General features: G+C 41.2%; 1 protein-coding gene across 1 annotated transcript in view; it reads left to right on the forward strand.

Moving 5' to 3' along the window:
- Positions 1-341: 341 nt before the first annotated feature.
- The window catches only part of LOC120242836 (myosin-IIIb), a 208,393-nt gene continuing 191,936 nt past the window's right edge, over positions 342-16,798 (forward strand). The window contains exon 1 of the mRNA XM_039248793.1: positions 342-460. Within this exon, the coding sequence (XP_039104724.1) occupies positions 342-460 (119 nt within the window). The remainder of the gene's footprint in view (positions 461-16,798) is intronic.

Here is a 16,798-nt window from a genome sequence, read left to right on the forward strand (position 1 = left end):
GCCCAATCTAGCACACTCAGCCCACCTCCTCGGGCTCCACCGTGAGCATGGTGGTTCCAGAAGTTTCCCTGGCCGAGGTACGCCAGCGGAGCCCTTAAAAGTAGGAAGGAGCAGGAGAATGCAAGGGTAACCTGATGCCTGAGGTGGGAAGGAATACAGAGCATTGGGCCAATTGCAAGATGGCAGACGGTGGGCGAGAGACGAGCAGAAGGTGCGGCCTCAAAGGGAGAGGGGTCTTCCGCGCCAAGGTTGGAGGAGGCTGGATCCTGTTCTAGTTACAATGGCATTTTATACAACTTTGAGAAAGATCCCACTCGTAGCTGTGTGGGGAACAGACTGGCATGGGGGGCAGGCAGGGAGCAGAACTGAGGCAGGGACAGGAAGGGAGCCCGGCTGTGGGCCAGGGGAGTCGAGAGTGGCTTGGACACCTGGTGCACGTGCCTGGCCGCGGTGGTGAGCGGTCAGTTTTCTCATTTGCCCAAAAGGCTGTGTGACGGCCTGCGGTGGCCCTGGTGGTGGTGGTGGTAGTCGTGACCGATATCCAGATACAGGAACATATGTTTAGAGTAGAGCTGACAGGGACTTCTTGATTGTCCACAAGGAGTGCTAACTGGTTACTTATGTAACATGTGAAATAATTTGGAACGTGTTAGAAAAAGAAATCTTGTAAATTTGAAAGATTTTCTTCCCATCCATACAGAGCCTTCAATGATCAAATCGTATAGTTTTCCATTTTGATCCATGATCTAGCTTGTTGACTGTCTTAATCAGTTTGGGTGATTACAACAGAATATCATTAACTGGGTAGCTTAGACAACAGAAATTTATTTCTCATAGTTTTGGAGGTTGGGAAATCTAGACTGGTGTACCAGAACAGTTGAGAGCCCACTCCCTGGTCTGCTTTAGCCTCACATGGCAGGGATAGAGCAATCATCACTTTAGGGTCTCTTCTTATAAGGGGATGAATCCCATTCATGAAGTCTCCATCCTCATGACCTAATCATTTCCCAAAGACCTCACCTTGGAACACTATTATACTGGGGGTTAGGGCTTCAGTGTATGAATTTTGGGATCATACTGATAGGTAAAAAGGTCTTATTTACCTGCCTAAAAATAATTTCACTTGTGGAAGCAATGGTACTTTACAAAAACCATGAGTAGCTGAAAAAGCATGAATAAATAGAACATGTCCTGTAAAATCCTTGTTTTTACTGAGAAAAATAATTGTAATTTTCTCTGGTGAAATCTTGTGCTGGAGGGTGAGAAATCATTGCTTATATTCTATGGATTGAATCAATTGTTAAATAAACAAATCGAAACGAAAATAGTATCTATGGCAATTAGTGCTTAGAAGAAATAAACAGGATTATCTGAGAGAAAAAACAGGGGAAATTACATGGGGTGTTTTTAACTCATCTCTACCATTGTTTCTCAAAGTGGGTGTGGAGTTGAGTGGGAAACGTTAAAAATTACTTGAAAGTCCTTGATAAAAAATAGATTCCTCCACCCACTCTTGACTCAATTGCTGGGGAGTGGGCCCAGAAGTTCCATTTTAAATAAATTGCTGAGGGATTTTTATGAGTGTTGCTGGGTCCTTTCAAACTGTCCCAGTTGTGGTTCCCACTCTAAGTCCTCCATTTTCCAGTCTCTCTTTTGCTTCATCTGCCTGGCAAGCCTTCTGCTCATCTGTGTGTCCAGCTCCAGCTTCCCCTTTAAGGCCCAAGTCAGATGTCATCCGCAGATCATCCTGGATGAATGGACCGTCTCCCTCCCAATGTCACTTATAGTTAGTCTGTAGTCTACAACCTATACTGTATACCTACTGCTGTATAGTAACTTGTGCTAAAGCTGTATCCTTTCACTGTATGAACCATATGCCCACCTGGGTCAGGACTGAGTCTGATTCATTTTAAAGTCTTTCAGTGGCTTGCTCAGAGTGGGTGCTTGGTATATACGTTGTGGAATATCTGGCTAAGCTCAGACCTCGCTCTCTGCACTTAGGACTTCTACCACTTGACGGTGTTCTAAATGTACCAGTCATAGCAGGCCAACATTGTACTGAGATTGGACAACCAGTTTTGCATTCAAGTTTATCTTTTAAATGAAGGCAACTCTTCATCACTGAAGAGTGATGAGTGAGAATGCAGTGATTTCTAGCCGGCTGCTGTGGATGCACCCTAAAAGGCTCCCAGTTGCAATATAATTAAATGAGGGCTCCCTACAACTGATGTATTCAACAAGACAGAGCACTTTGCTCTGAAAAAAAAATCCATTGTGATCATACCTTCTGGAGATCCTTTTTTCCTGCAATAACTTTGCTTTTAAGGGATCTTCAAGTGACCCCTCCTCCAGTCTACTGTCTGTGTAGCCACTAAAGTAACCTGTTAAAACATGTCAGATTATGCCCTTCCTGCTCAGATCCCACCAATGGCTTTTGATCTCGGTCTAAGTAAAAGCCAGATCCTTACCTTACAAGGGCTGAAAAAGACCTATGTGATTTATCTGCTTCTCCTTCACACCATCTCTCTCTGACCCCACCCTACTTCTCTCCCTTCTCTTCTCTTATTCCCGTGTAGCTGCAACTGGCTTCTTGCTATTCCTTGAATATGCTAAGTAAACTCCTGCCTCAGGGCCTTTGTACTTCCTGTACCATCTGTCTGTAATAGTTTCCCCCCAGATTTTTACTCTTTCATCTTTTTCTTGTCATTTCTTAAGTGTATCCTGCTAAGTGAGTCTTCCTTGGTCCTGTTAACACCCCGCCTGCCACCCACTCTGACTTTCTAGTCACCTTTCCTACTTTATTTTTCTCATAGCAGTTGATTACTACCTATCATCTATATATATTATTCTTACTTATTTTGTTGACTGTCTCTCTCTCCCTCATAGAATATAAGCTCCATGAATTCTTTGTCTGTTTTTTTTTTAATGTTTTTATTCATATTTGAGAGACAGAGAGAGACAGAGCACTAGCAGGGGAGGGGCAGAGAAAGAGGGAGACACAGAATCTGAAGCAGGCTTCAGGCTCTGAGCTATCAGCACAGAGCCCTACCTTGGACTTGAACCCATGAACTGTGAGATCATGACCTGAGCTGAAGTCAGTTGCTTAAATGACTGAGCCACCCAGGTGCCCCATGGTCAATTTTGATCATTGTTGTATCTTCAACACCTAGAGACATGCTGGACACATAGCAGATGCTCATTAAACATTTTTTAAAAAATGTTTTATTTATTTCTAGGAGAGAGAGAGAGAGACAGCGTGAGCAGGGGAGGGTCAGAGAGAGAGGGAGTCACAGACTGAAGCCGGCTCCAGGCTCTGAGCTGGCAGTCAGCACAGAGCCCGACGCGGGGCTCGAACCCACGAACCGCGAGATCATGACCTAAGCGAAAGTCGGACGCTTAACCGACTAAGCCACCCAGGCGCCCCTCATTAAACATTCCTTAAATCAATGAGGCAGAATGGTTCTGTATCAGCTTCTTATCTGTAAAATAGAAATAGTAATAGTTACTGCATCATGGAGGTATGGCATGTGGTATAATGTGCAACATCCAGTATTTACTCAGTGAATGTTCCCTATTATAGATGAGGTTGAGGTTTTACAGGTTACGAAAAGAATATCCAGTGGTGATATTCCTCTTTTCCAGGTAGTAGAGTTTTCCAGGATGTAATAATAAATAATGTATTTTATGCTTCCTATTTGTTGAGTCTACGATACAACTTTAAGAGGTGAGTGGTTAGGGCACCTGGGTGGCTCAGTTGGTTGGGCGTCCGACTTTGGCTCAGGTCATGATCTCATAGTCTGTGGATTCTGGCCCTGCATCAGGCTGTGTGCTGACAGCTCAGGGCCTGGGGCCTGCTTCGGATTCTGTGTCCTCCTCTCTCTCTGCCCCTCCCCCACTCATGCTTTGTCTCTGTCTCTGTCTCTCTCAGAATAAAGACATAAAAAAAAGACGTTGAGTGCTTTCATTATTTCTATGTTATGGATGAGTAGACAGAGGCACAGAGGCGTGAGCAATTCTCCTCTTGCTAATATAGCTAGTAAGTGTAAAAGCTGGGTTTTGATCAAGCTCAGGACCAGAGACCATATTCTTTACCTTGTTTTCATTGCTTCTCACTATGTGCATGAGTGGAAAAGTGAGGAAAAGGAGTGGTTGTCTGACTTATTTCCTCCATCACAGCATGAGGGATTCAGAGAGATGGTGCTGGGTGTTCTTCTCACCTCCTGGGTGGAAGTAATTCATTTGCTCCAGCCAGGTCTTGTCATGGCTCATTAATCCCCTCTCCAGCTGCCCATGGTCCCTTTGTAGCACCTTCAATTAATCCATACCTGGAGCAATGCCAGGGGATGTCTTTGGTTGTCACAATGAAAGGGGGTCTGGGGGAGCTGGGACACACAATCCTGAGGTATGTGGGACAGTCCTGCACAATGACTTTTCTTGTCAAAGTGCCCAAAATGTCTCCATTATTTTTTTCTTTCTTGAATATCTTTCCCACACTCCATTAATCCAAGGCATATACTTTCTTCAGGTGTCAGCTGAAGGCATTGCTTTGAGACTGTAAGATTCAGTCCTCCATGTTAACTATACTCAGCATCTTCTTTTATTCCTCAGATGTTTGTTGAGCTGATGTTAAGCGCACAGGGGACTCCTATGAATTAGTCTCTGCCTTACTGGGGACCTCATCTGGAAGCTGAGGTTTATTCACAGAGCGACACCACAGGGCACCTGATCATATATGAGCACTACACGGTTTCAGAGGAAAAGCACATACTTATTTGCGGAGGGGTAAAAGAACATGAGCTGGCTCTTGACGGGCTGGTAGGATTCCTGATTACCGGATATGGTGGGATGAGCATTCTTGATGGTAGAAATCATTTGGACAAAATTACAGAGGTGCAGACATCCAAGGATGGTTTAGGAAATGGTGAAAGGTTTGGTTGAAATTCATCATAAGCTTGATGCAGGGAAATGAGAGGAGTTTTTAAATTCATTTTTTTTATTTTTTAGTGAGAGAGAGAGAGCTTGCGAGTGGGGGAGAGGGGTAGATGGAGAGAGAGGATCCCAAGTAGGCTCCATGCTCAGCACAGAGCCCGATGGGGGCTCAATCCCACGACCCTGGGATTGTGACCTGAGCCAATATCAAGAGTCGACACTCAACTGACTGAGCTACTCAGGTGCCCCTGAAAAGACTTTTAAGATAAGAATGGAAGGCTGCATTTAGGTTGTGGAGGTCTTCAATACGTGACTGAAGAATTTGGGCTTTAATTTAGCAATAAGAAGCTGTCGCAGGTTACTTGTTTAAGTAAGGTTGTGTCATGAATGAATAAATGGCTGTATGTGTATTTACTTGCAATGATATTTACAATTAAGAGTGGTTATTTTGAGTGTTGTAGTATTTTCCATTATTTCCTTAGTGTTTTATAAAACTGCAATGTTTTTTTTAACTAAGAAAACCTCACTGGTTCTTAAAGGTCTGATTTTTAATCTTGTATTCAACAAATATCTATTGAGCACTTACTATACAATGGACATTTGCCTATGAGGCAGAAAAAAAATTGCAAAGGTGTGACACCTGTTGCCTAGGAGCCCCCTGGTGGAAAAAACCAACATGTGAACAGTAAATGTCAGGCAATGTGGTAACTGCTAGAAAAGAGTTCATGATACATAAGTTCACCTCTAATGGGGAGATTAAGAAAGGCTGTACTTGAATGTATTCTATGTAGCCATGTGCAGATAGGTTCTGTCTGTTAAGCTAGTTCCTAAAAATGGTCCCAGCCTTTACCATTGGATCACACACTTGCTTATATGTCAGTTTGGAATTATATTCTACTTTGTTCATGCTTATATGGTATGCTTAGATTATTTTAGGTGTCCCTGGGTATTTATTTTATATTTAATATTTGTGCAAATTCCCTCTGAACTTCCACTGTTTACTTTTCTGATTGCTTTTTAAAAGCTATTCTCCAGTTTGAAAGCATTCTTCTATGATTTGTAGTTCATACAGAGTATATTATAACATTTAGACAGAATATTCTGAATAACATATTCAGAAATGGAAATCTTCATAAATTTTCTCACAAGTATAAAATGTTGCTGGACAAGTTTCTATTTAAATCATACTCACCAGGCTTGACTGACTGCAGGAGTTCACAGGGTACATGCTTCAGATTGCTTCATTTTCAGCAAGGTAAGGCTGCACCACTATAAAATAACACAAGGTATTCAAAAAGGGTACAGGCCAGGCTTCTTTGGGGTTGTTAGGAATTAAAACCAGTTTATGCGAGACTTAGATTGGCTTGTGAGAAGAGAGAACTTCTTAGAAGAATGTAGTAAGAAATTTCATGGATGTCCAAGGACAGACAAAGCTTAGCAGGCCTCAGCATGGTCCCTCGGTTTCTTTCTCCTCTACTTCCTTCTTCTTCTCAAGATGGGTTTCTACAGCTTCACATGATTTCTGTTCTCCCATGATCTCAGCAGGCATCTGGGCCAGAATAATCTCTGCTATAGAGATCTCTTATTTGTTAAAAAAATTAAGTTTTTAAAATAAAATAATATAGGCACTAGCCCCCAAAATAAAGAGTAGTTTTGAAAGGTATAGATTTTTTAAAGATTATATTAATCTCTCTCTTTTTCATTTCTCTGACTCTTGATAGCTCTTCCTAAAGTTTAAGAGTTTCTTTTGTAGCTTTCTGGAGAATACGTATATAAAGATACACACAGATATAGATACACACACATAAACATACATGTAAAATAGTTGTAAGTATAAATGTTATTTTTATTTACACAAAAGTTTCATCTTTACATACTGTTCAATGCTTTTGAAAAAACATAACTTTTTTTTGTTATTCTTTCCATATTAATTTCCTTCCTTCTAAATGGTTACATGTGGTTAGATAGTATTTCATTTTATGTAATTATTATGATTTATTACATAATCTCTTCATAATGATGGACCTTACCACTGTGTCCAGTTTTCTACTAGAAACAATGCTACAGTGAACACCCTTGCATCTTTATCTATTAGACGTTTCATAGAGTTTTAGCTCTTATATTTGTTCTATGATCAATTAAAGTTAATTTTTGAGTGTGAGGGGAAAAGGTGGAAAAACCCCTTTCTTTCTGTATATGGCCGTACAATTGTTTCAGCACTGTTTGTTGAAAAGCTTTCCTTTCTGTGAATATAGAAATATGACTGATTTTAAAATAATGACCTTGTATCTTGTATTTTTTTTTATAAACTCACTAATTATTTCTAGTAGCTTTGTTGTAAAGACCATCATATTTTTTAGATAGATGGACATGTCATCTGCAGATAAAGTCTATTTGCTTCTTCCTTTCTAATCTCCAGTCTGGATGTTTTAAATTTCTTTTTCCTACCTTATTGCAGGGGCTCCTCACAATATTGAATAGAACTAGTGAGAAGAGACATCTTTGCCTTGTTCCTGATCTTGAGGTGAAAGCATTCAGCTTTTCACCATTCAATGTGATGTTAACTCCAGGGTTTTTGTAGATGCCTTTATCAAGTTGAAGAAGTACCCTTCTATTTCTAGTTTGCTGAGCATTAAAAAAAAGTCCTGAATGGATATTGAATTTTGTTAAGTGCTTTTTCTGTATCTGTTGAGGTGATCATATGGTTTTTCTTTTGTAGTCCATTGATTTGATATGTCTAAATGTCTTTCTCTGACTAAAGTTAAATTTAAAATTAAAAAGTACTTGAAAAGAAGTTAGACATGTACTTTGATATATATCTGTTGGGTTAACCGTACTGATTGTTATATATGTTTCTTATTATTTTGTCTTCTTGTTTTGTCATGGGTGACAGTGTCTGTTACTATTATTGTGTTTTGTTGGTTTCTCCTAGAGGTTTAAGTTTTTATGAATCTTGACATTTTATTTTTGGTGGTGAAAGATTTTATAACATGTATAAGCACATTATTGATTTAAGCTCTGGTGATTCTAATAATGAGCAGAACATTTCCTGGTGCATAGTAATTGCTCAATTATTATCACTGAACATACAGATAACCCTTTATGTTCTTTAATAGTTTCCCTTGAATTTGCTCTTTTCTGATATTAACATAATAAATGTTTTTCTTTTTTTCTTACCATTTGACTGGTTTATCTTTGATATCCTTTTTACTTTTAACCTTTCTGAATTATAAAGAGTCTCATGGAGAGTTTATTTTAGATGTGGATCTCTACAGATTTGGTTTGTTCTGTATTTTGGCTTCATTAAGAAATCTTATATTTATTATAGGATGAATGCTTCTTAATTTACATTATATTTTCTGTTTTTAATGACTCCCCCATCCCTACCCCAATCCCATCTCTTTACCCACGTATTGACTTTTCTTTGTATGGTATACGTATGTGTCAAATATAAATAAGTATACTTTTCATGATAATGTCGGAGATTTATAGTCTATTCTTTGGTCTTTTAGACTTCTTTTATACATTTACATAGTGGTTTCAAACTCAATTTATCAATTTTAAACAGTTATCTGTTGACTACTGAGATGGGTTAAGAAAATTAACACATATACTTTCTCCTTATTTTTGCTAATGTTGGTTAACTTTATAATTTCAGATAATATCCTTAAGTCTCAACTTCTTGATTTATCATCTTTAGAAAGTAAATAAATGTGAGAAAATTCTACCTTTATTTTTCCCTCTACCTCTCCTCATACTGCTGAATTTAGTTTATTATTTTTTATTGTCGAAATGTATAGCATTCCCAGTATGAAGTAAGTCTACTTCATACCGTTATTTAACCTTATTTCTAAATGTAAATAGGTTCAGTTCTCCCTATCAGACTTCTTCTAGAACTTCACATTTATCTCTTGGCTTGCTGGATTTGGCATTCAAGGCATTTTTTTTTTCAACTGGGACTCATGGAGTCGCTGAGCTGTTGCATGTCTGAAAATGTCTGTTGTCCTTATACTCGAACACCAATTTGGCTAAATAGAAAAATATTTGTTCACTCTTCTGTCTCCTACAGAACTTTGTACATAGAGGTTACATTTTTTCTCATATTGAGTATTGAGTATTGCTGTGGAGGGAAACCTAAGCTTTTGTTCTCTTTTGTTGCTTTTTCTTTTGTTTTTGAGGGTGTGTGTGTGTGTGTGTGTGTGTGTGTGTGTCTATATTGGTTCTATGTACCTGAAAGATTCTCTCTCTGCTGTGATATTCAGTAGCTTTATCAGGAAATGTCTATCTCTCTGAGATTGGTTCATCTTGTGCTCTGATTTGGGGCACTTGGCATTAGGTGCATTCGTGGTTGATGGATATTGATTGTGCTTTTCTTTCTGAAATATTGTTTAAAGTGCTGTGCTAGGGTCATCCCACCTAGCAGGAGGCATCTTTCCTGTGTATCTTTAGAAATGTAATTTGTTTTAGAATAGAACCTGGTTATTTCTGCTACTTCCTTTTAATGACCCACATAGCCTAGTTTTGAGTAATTATGCAATACTTTCTTAATAAATTCTTAATGAATATATAAGTGAATGAGCCTTGACTCATTTCCCTGCTGCCAATTCTCCCTCTCTGACTACTTCTTTCTAAATTGGGAGTGTGGCTGAGGTTTTTCAGAATTTTGTCCATTCACTATCTCCCAAACCCACCACCATTCTGGGAGAAGAGAGAGCATGGCTGAGAACAGCAGTTAACTGGGATCTTTGATCTCTCACTTTCCCTGAATGCTAGTTTTCATATATTATGGCATGATATTGTGTCCTTTCTTTTGTTGAATTGTGGCTAGCATATTTTTGTTTTGTTTGCTGGATTTCAACCTTTCGTTGTTAACATCGTTCATTCACTTCAACTTCAGAAACTTTAGGGGAAGTTTTTACCTGACTTCACTGTTCCACCTCACCCCAGAAGTCTTAAGGGTTTTCTAAACGGGTTTGGAACCTCAAAAGCAGAGTTGAGTTTATTATTTTTACTTATATTTGTTGTAGAACCTAATCTAGGGCTTGCATACAATTAGCATTTAAAAACTACTTCCCGAATGCACAGTGATAAATTTTATGGTAATTTTTGTCTAATCTGTGACCTGTTGTTGAATGAAAGGGAGATGGTGTATAATCACTTTGGAATCACCAGGTCTAGTTTTTGATTAATCCAAAGAAGTGACAGGCAGAGCACAAGGGAAGAGCAGTAGGAGGGGGAAGAAAAAGCCACACTTTAGAATGAGGATGTGTAGTGCTCACTTCAACTCTGGAAGAATTGAGCTCATCTACTTGTTTTTGACCCCACGTTGATGTCAACTCTTAGAGCCTCTGAAAAGACAGATGAATGAACAGGGAATTTGTCAAGAGCATTTTCCTCCTTTGGATTAATATGTTTTTTTTTTTTTTCCTTCTTCACTAAACACATCAATTTTAAGGGCACCACGTGAGATTTGTTGCGTGGATTCCCATTCTTGCCAAAGTCAAACTCACCTTGGACTGTTCTTCATTTTCCTTCTAGGCCTTTCACCAGCAGCGTAGGGGCCGCCCACCTGGCTAGTTAGTGTGTATTTCTCTCTTCTTTTATTTGACTCTGTGTTTATAGCCTTGGGCAGATTCAGCTTCATGCCATCAAGCAGCTTCTTTTTCAGGGACAAGATGAAAAAGATTATAGACCTTTGTGGTGATGAGTCTTTTTGTCCACTTCAGTGCTGTAAATTGTTGTTCTTTTTCTTTTCTTCCTTCAGGAAGAAAGAACAGGAGTTGGATGGACAGAGGAAGGTCACTTGCCCTCTTCTGCCTATTGATTTTCCTGTGCTGTTCAGCGGTTCATTAGTTCCTCCTAACTATAGTTCTGTATTTAGCGGCGGTTTGGGCTGGGACATCCGCCACAGAGGGGCACTGACTGTGCCTCAATCAGCTAGAGGTGGATTGGGAAGGTGACTTTCTGACAGTATGAATGTGGGTGCTTTAGAATCAAATGCTGGTGTGTATTTTTGTTGGTTAAAGAGTTAGTTTTCTTACACAAATAAAGTGCTAGCCTATGTGAGACTTTGAGACTTTAGGATATTATGGAGAGTGGTGGTGGAGAAACTCTTTAGGGTGGTAGGATTGACCAGGTATGTAAATTCCAGAATGTACACTGACATACATTAGTTACACTGAATTTTAAAAACTTTTTATTATGGGACGGTTGGTGGGGGGGGGGGAGGACCTGGGTGGCTCAGTCTATTGAGTGGTCTGACTCTTGATTTTGGCTCCCGTCATTGATCTCAATGGTTTGGTTCATGGGATAGAGCCCTATGTCTGTCTCTGCACTGACAGCACATAGCTTATTTGGGATTCTCTCTCTCCCTCTCTGCCCCTCCCCTGCTCACACATACTCTCTCTTTCAAAATAACTAAACATTAAAAAAAATAAAAACTTTTTATTATGGATATTGAAAACATACAAAAGTAAACAGAATATAGTCATGAACCCCCATGTAGTCAGTTTCAGTAATTACCTGCCATGGTCAATGTTGTGTCATGTATACGCCCCTTCTTATTTTTTCATCATATTGTTGCACCTGTAAATATTTCAGTGTGAATCGCTAAAAGATAAGGAACCTTTTTAAAAAGATAAGCACAAATACAGTTATCACAACTAAAACAAAATTAACAATGCTTCCTTAATATTATCACAAAATCAGTGATCTGAATATCTCATAAATGTTATAATTTTGGGTTTTTTTGTGAATCTGCACTATTTCACATTTCATATGTATTTCAAGCCTCTTTTAACCTTGAGGTTATCCGTCTCAATTTATTTTTATTTGCAACTCATTTTTTGGAAGAAATTGGATCATTTGTCTTGGAGAGTTTCTTGGAGAGATTTAGGGTCTGGATTTTGCTTACTGTACACAGATGGTATCGTCTAACATGTTGCTATGCCTTTTTTGTTGAAATATAGTTGACACACAATGTTACATTAGTTTCAGGGGTATAACATAGTGACTCAACAGTTCTCTGTGTTATGATGTGGTTACCCTGTCCCTTTTTATTCCTGTAAACTGGTAATCTAGAAGATCAGATTCAGGTTTAATTTTTTTGGCAATACCACTTCTTAGGTAGTGGGATGTTCTTCCATCAGGAAGCCGAATGCCTGACTTTGTGGGTGTGTGTGATACTTGAAATCTAGTTTAACAAAACCTAACTATGGAATATTCTGTGGCTTATTTTTTAAAAGTATGTTCTCTGCTGATGATTGAAACCCAAACTCCTAAGGAAGTCTTTAGACTTTCAATCCTGATAAGATAAGCAGCAGCTGTGCTATTAGTTTACAGCCATATGTGAAACTCCTCACCACAGTGTGGTGTGTAACCTGGGGAAGCCACTCCTCTCTTGTGGGATCAGGGATCTGGAACTGAGCTGGTGGTGTGAGACCTGCCCTGTTATTAGCAGCAGGCAGAGGTCATGTTTGGCCTATTTGTACTTACCAACAGAAAGAATATTCTCAACCACCATGAAGAGACATAGCTTCTGCTGTCTAGGAGTTTGCCTTCACAAGACAAAGCAAAACGAGACAAAGACAATTATTCTTAATTTCCAAGGGACTGTGTTACCACAAGAATAAAGTCTCTTACTAAATCAACCAATCTCTCTCTGTCTCTCTCTTTCTCATATTAGCTTAATTGAGAAGTGTGGCTGTTTCCTAGATAATTGGCTAATGATGTGTGACAAAGATGGGAAAATATTCCTCTAATATTGTATAGCCCCCTTTCACTCAGTGAGGATATCTTTCCCAGGTGATGTCCTCTTTGCCTTGCTAATAGCTGTTCCTGGCAGTGGAAGGATGTGGGTGCCACAGTGATACAGGGACAGCAGAATCTTGCTCTGAGACAGCAGTGACTTTGATGAGAAATCCATCCGTGGGATCGATTTACATAAACTACCACATGCAAAACCAGAAAGTATTCATCGGGTCTTTATTTTAGAGCAGCTGCACATGCAGACATGTCCAGGCTGATGAGACTTCTGAATAGTTTGTCAACAGCTCAGCCCCCCACCCCCCCACTGACAAATGCAACACTTTCTTGTGCCAAGTCAGACTAGTCTTGTCTGTCCTTCAAAGAGAGCATTAGCTTTTATAACCTGAGGTTTGTAGCCTCCTGAGTTTACTCCTTCATTTCAAGTCCACATAAATGGCAGGGGCCCCATTCCAGGGATTGTGGGAGGGCCAGGTGCCTCCGTGGGGACTCTGGAGGTTCTGCAGAGTCCCGGGCTCTCAGGTTCATCCCTTCACTCCCAACTGCCCCTGGGCCTTCTTTCGTTGGTCCTGGCTATTTCCATGAGGTCCAGCTCTGTCCTGCCTCAAACAAACATAGGCAGACGTGCAGTGTCCCCTCAAGGTTAACATTCTGACCAGGAGCAGCTTTTTGGTTCTCAGAAGGGCTAGTCCAGCTGCCTCCCCAGAGCAGATTATTAACCATGTTTATAGAGCTGTATAAGCAGCCACTGTTTGGGCTGACTGTTTAATCAATTGTCAGACAGTTGATAGAGTCAGGTATTGATTCTGAAGAGAGAAGGACTGGCAACCTTGTTATTGTTCTGTTGCACTTTTATTTAACCTTGTCTGTGGATGCCCAGATGGACGTGGTGGGCATGGCAGTGGAATCTGGTCTTCCTTCCACTCGCCCATCATTGGTGCAAACTGTAGATTAGTCTCTGCATGTGAGGTTGATTTTGTTCTGGGGGGTGGGAAGCAGGGAGTGCAGATTGCCATCTGTGAGATCTGTGGGCATTTAGCCTCCATATGATCGGGAGTGTTTCCACCACAGAACTTTTGAATATTTGGTGCCATTGGTCAGACAGGGTCATTGTTAATTAGCTGACTCCCTTTCTTCTATTCTGTGGAACAAAGATCACGGGATCAAGCGTAGGGAGGCCCAGATAGGCATTCCTGCATTGCTTATAAACAGACATGACACCTGTCTAGGTTTTATTTTCTTCATCTGTAAGATCGGAGTGTATTAGTTTGCTAAGGCTGCCATAACAAAGTTCCCCAGACTGGCTGCCCGGGAAACCCAGGTGCCAGACTGGGTGGCTCACACAACAGAAATATGTTTCCTCCCAGTTCTGGAGTCTGGAAGTCTGAGAACAAGGTATTGGCAGTGTTGGTCCTTGTCTTCAAGGATGGTCTTCTCTCTGTGTATGTCTGTGTCCTAATCTCTTATAAGGATACTGGTCGTGTTGGATTAGGGCCCCGCATATGACCTCATTTTCCCTTAATTACCTCAGTAAAGGCTCTGTCTCCAAATATAGTCATGTCTGGAGGTACTGGAGGTTAGGACTTCAACATATAAATTTGGGAGACTACAATTTAGCACATACCAGAGGGTAAGGGAGGGTGGGGTGGGGGTGCTTAAACAATGATTTTCTAATAATGCTCTGAGCAGGCCTCAGAGACTAGGGTGCAGACTATCGGAGTGTGTCTGGTTCTGCCTAGGCAGTCCTAGGCGAACCGGGATGGTTAGTCACCCTCCGTGTCTCCCATGGGGCACAGAGCTCCCAGCCTGCCTCAGCCAGCCCTGGGCTGCTGCTTTCCGCTTAAACACCGGCATTCTAAATGTGATTGAATTTAACAAAAGGGCTTTGTGGCCAAAAATCATTAGGAAACCACTTGATTCAGTGGCCTCCAGGGTCCTCTCCCACTGCCACATTCTGTGATTTAATTTCATTTGCACACACCAGATCGCATCCATTTGTCTGAAACTGTTAACTGATTGGAGTAAAACTAATTTGGTTCTCATTTAGTTCGTGGCTAAAAGTGAAACAAAACAAAACGGGAAACTGTTAAGTCTTGTCTGTTCTGAAGTGGAACTTGGCGCTGTGCTTTGATGATGGCAGACGCCCTCTCTGGGCTCTCATTATGCTCACTTGATTCCGCCATCATCTCGTAATCCTTCCTGCTACCCTGTGAAGCAATTGCATCACCAGTGGCAGCAGCCAGCCCTGTGATGCCAATGGAGGAACCGAGGTTCAGAGACTTGAGTAGCCAGTTCACATCTCAGCGCTGGTCGGGGAAGGAAGGGCCAGGATCATGCAGACCGTTGGACTTGAGCACCACTGTGTCAGGACACTGAGCCCAGGTGTGAGTGTCCCTGCTGGTGGGGGGACAGGGACTGTGCTGGCAAGTGTAAAGTAATTGCATCCAGGCTGATGGGCCAAATTCTTCTCTCCAGTAAACACATCTCAGTCCCCTTCCACCCAACTCTCCCAGTCCTGTCTGGCCTTGACCAGAACCCCTGGCTGGTCCGGCTTTTTCCTGTTGTAAAAGCCAGGCCAGGAACAGTTCTCAAGGTGTTGAGAGGTTTTGGGGATCTCACAGTAAGGAGCACTGAAACACATGGTGACATAGTTATCTTCTTGCTAATTCCTTTTCAGGTCTTCTGATGACTTTAAAGGAAAACCTTATGCTTGTCTTTAATTCTTTGCCATCATTTGATGAGCTATCTCCCTTTTATTTAGAAAAAGAGAGCATGGGGTAGCAGAATCTGGCTGAACTTTTGAATAGCTCTTTATTATTTCCAGCATAATTATCTTTTTGAAGTTAATTTTGATATATGGCAAATGATACTGGTTTTGCATTTAGGGTGGAGATAAAAGGGCCTTTAAAAGACATTTATTGGGGCACCTGGGTGGCTCAGTCGGTTAAGCATCCAACTTCAGCTCAGGTTGTGATCCCACAATTCATGAGTTCGAGCCCCGTGTTGGGCTCTGTGCTGACAGCTCAGAGCCTGGAACCTGCTTCGAATTCTGTGACTCCATCTCTCTCTTCCCCTACCCCCTCTTGTGTGTGCACTCTCTCTCTCAAAAATAAATAAACATAAAGAAATTTACTAATATGAAAAAACAAGTAACTTAAGCATATTTAGTAACTAATAGCATAGGTAATGTACAGATGGCAAAAATAGCAAAGCATGTGGTGAGAAAGATTGATTTTGTAAAACACCGGCCAGGATGAAAGGCTGGAGTTTCTTCAAAGCTTGAAACCAGCAGATGAAAGGCAGGAGCTTTTTGACCAGCCAGCCTTCTGGGGTCAGTGCTTCAGCCCAGGGTGAATCTTGCGTGGGCTCCCGAGGTACTGATTGTTGGCTCCTTTGGAGCATGGTGTTCCTGCCAGGTGAACTCTGGACAGACAGGTTCTTTCCAGCATCAACCACAGTCATTGGGATTTTATTTTGTTTTGGTACTGGTTTTCATTATCTTTGAAATGCCCCCATCAGGAAGGTTAGGGATAAAAACTAGATTCTTGTGCCAGGCTGGAAAGCTGCACCTTGAGAGGATGCAGTATAGAAATAATTAGAATTAGAAGCACAGATTGGAATGCCCAAGAGGAGGCAGAGAGCTCAGCCTGGGTGAAGTTCTCCTCCGGAGTTCTTGTAGGCTGGCTACCAAGCCCCTGTGTGGGGATTGGATGCCATGACTCTTGCTGTTGGAGGCTGGCCCCTCTGCTTGGGTTAGAAGCAGACTGGGTTTGGGACTCTTCATCAAGAAGCAACTGAACTTAAAGGATCAGTCTTGGGTGACTTTATTTGCCTGTCAAGCTGTTGGGACTTAACTCCACAGGGCTGTGTTCTTATTAAATAGGCAAAGTGAGTTTGTAGCTCTGGGTTAACTGCTCAGTGTGATTCCCACACAAGGCTATTGCTGTATGGATGGAGGCTGAGCTTGGCTAATCGTTGCAGACCCCAAGACCTGGTCAGCAATGGGTGCTGGACCTTGACTGATGCCTGGGAGGGACACCAGATCCTCCTCCGGGCAGCCTACACTTTGCACGTGGAGATTGGAAACTGGTGTCCAGTGACCATC

The sequence above is a fragment of the Hyaena hyaena genome, unplaced genomic scaffold, assembly GCF_003009895.1.
Source record: "Hyaena hyaena isolate Hyena2069 unplaced genomic scaffold, ASM300989v1 scaffold_317, whole genome shotgun sequence".
Lineage (NCBI taxonomy): Eukaryota > Metazoa > Chordata > Mammalia > Carnivora > Hyaenidae > Hyaena > Hyaena hyaena.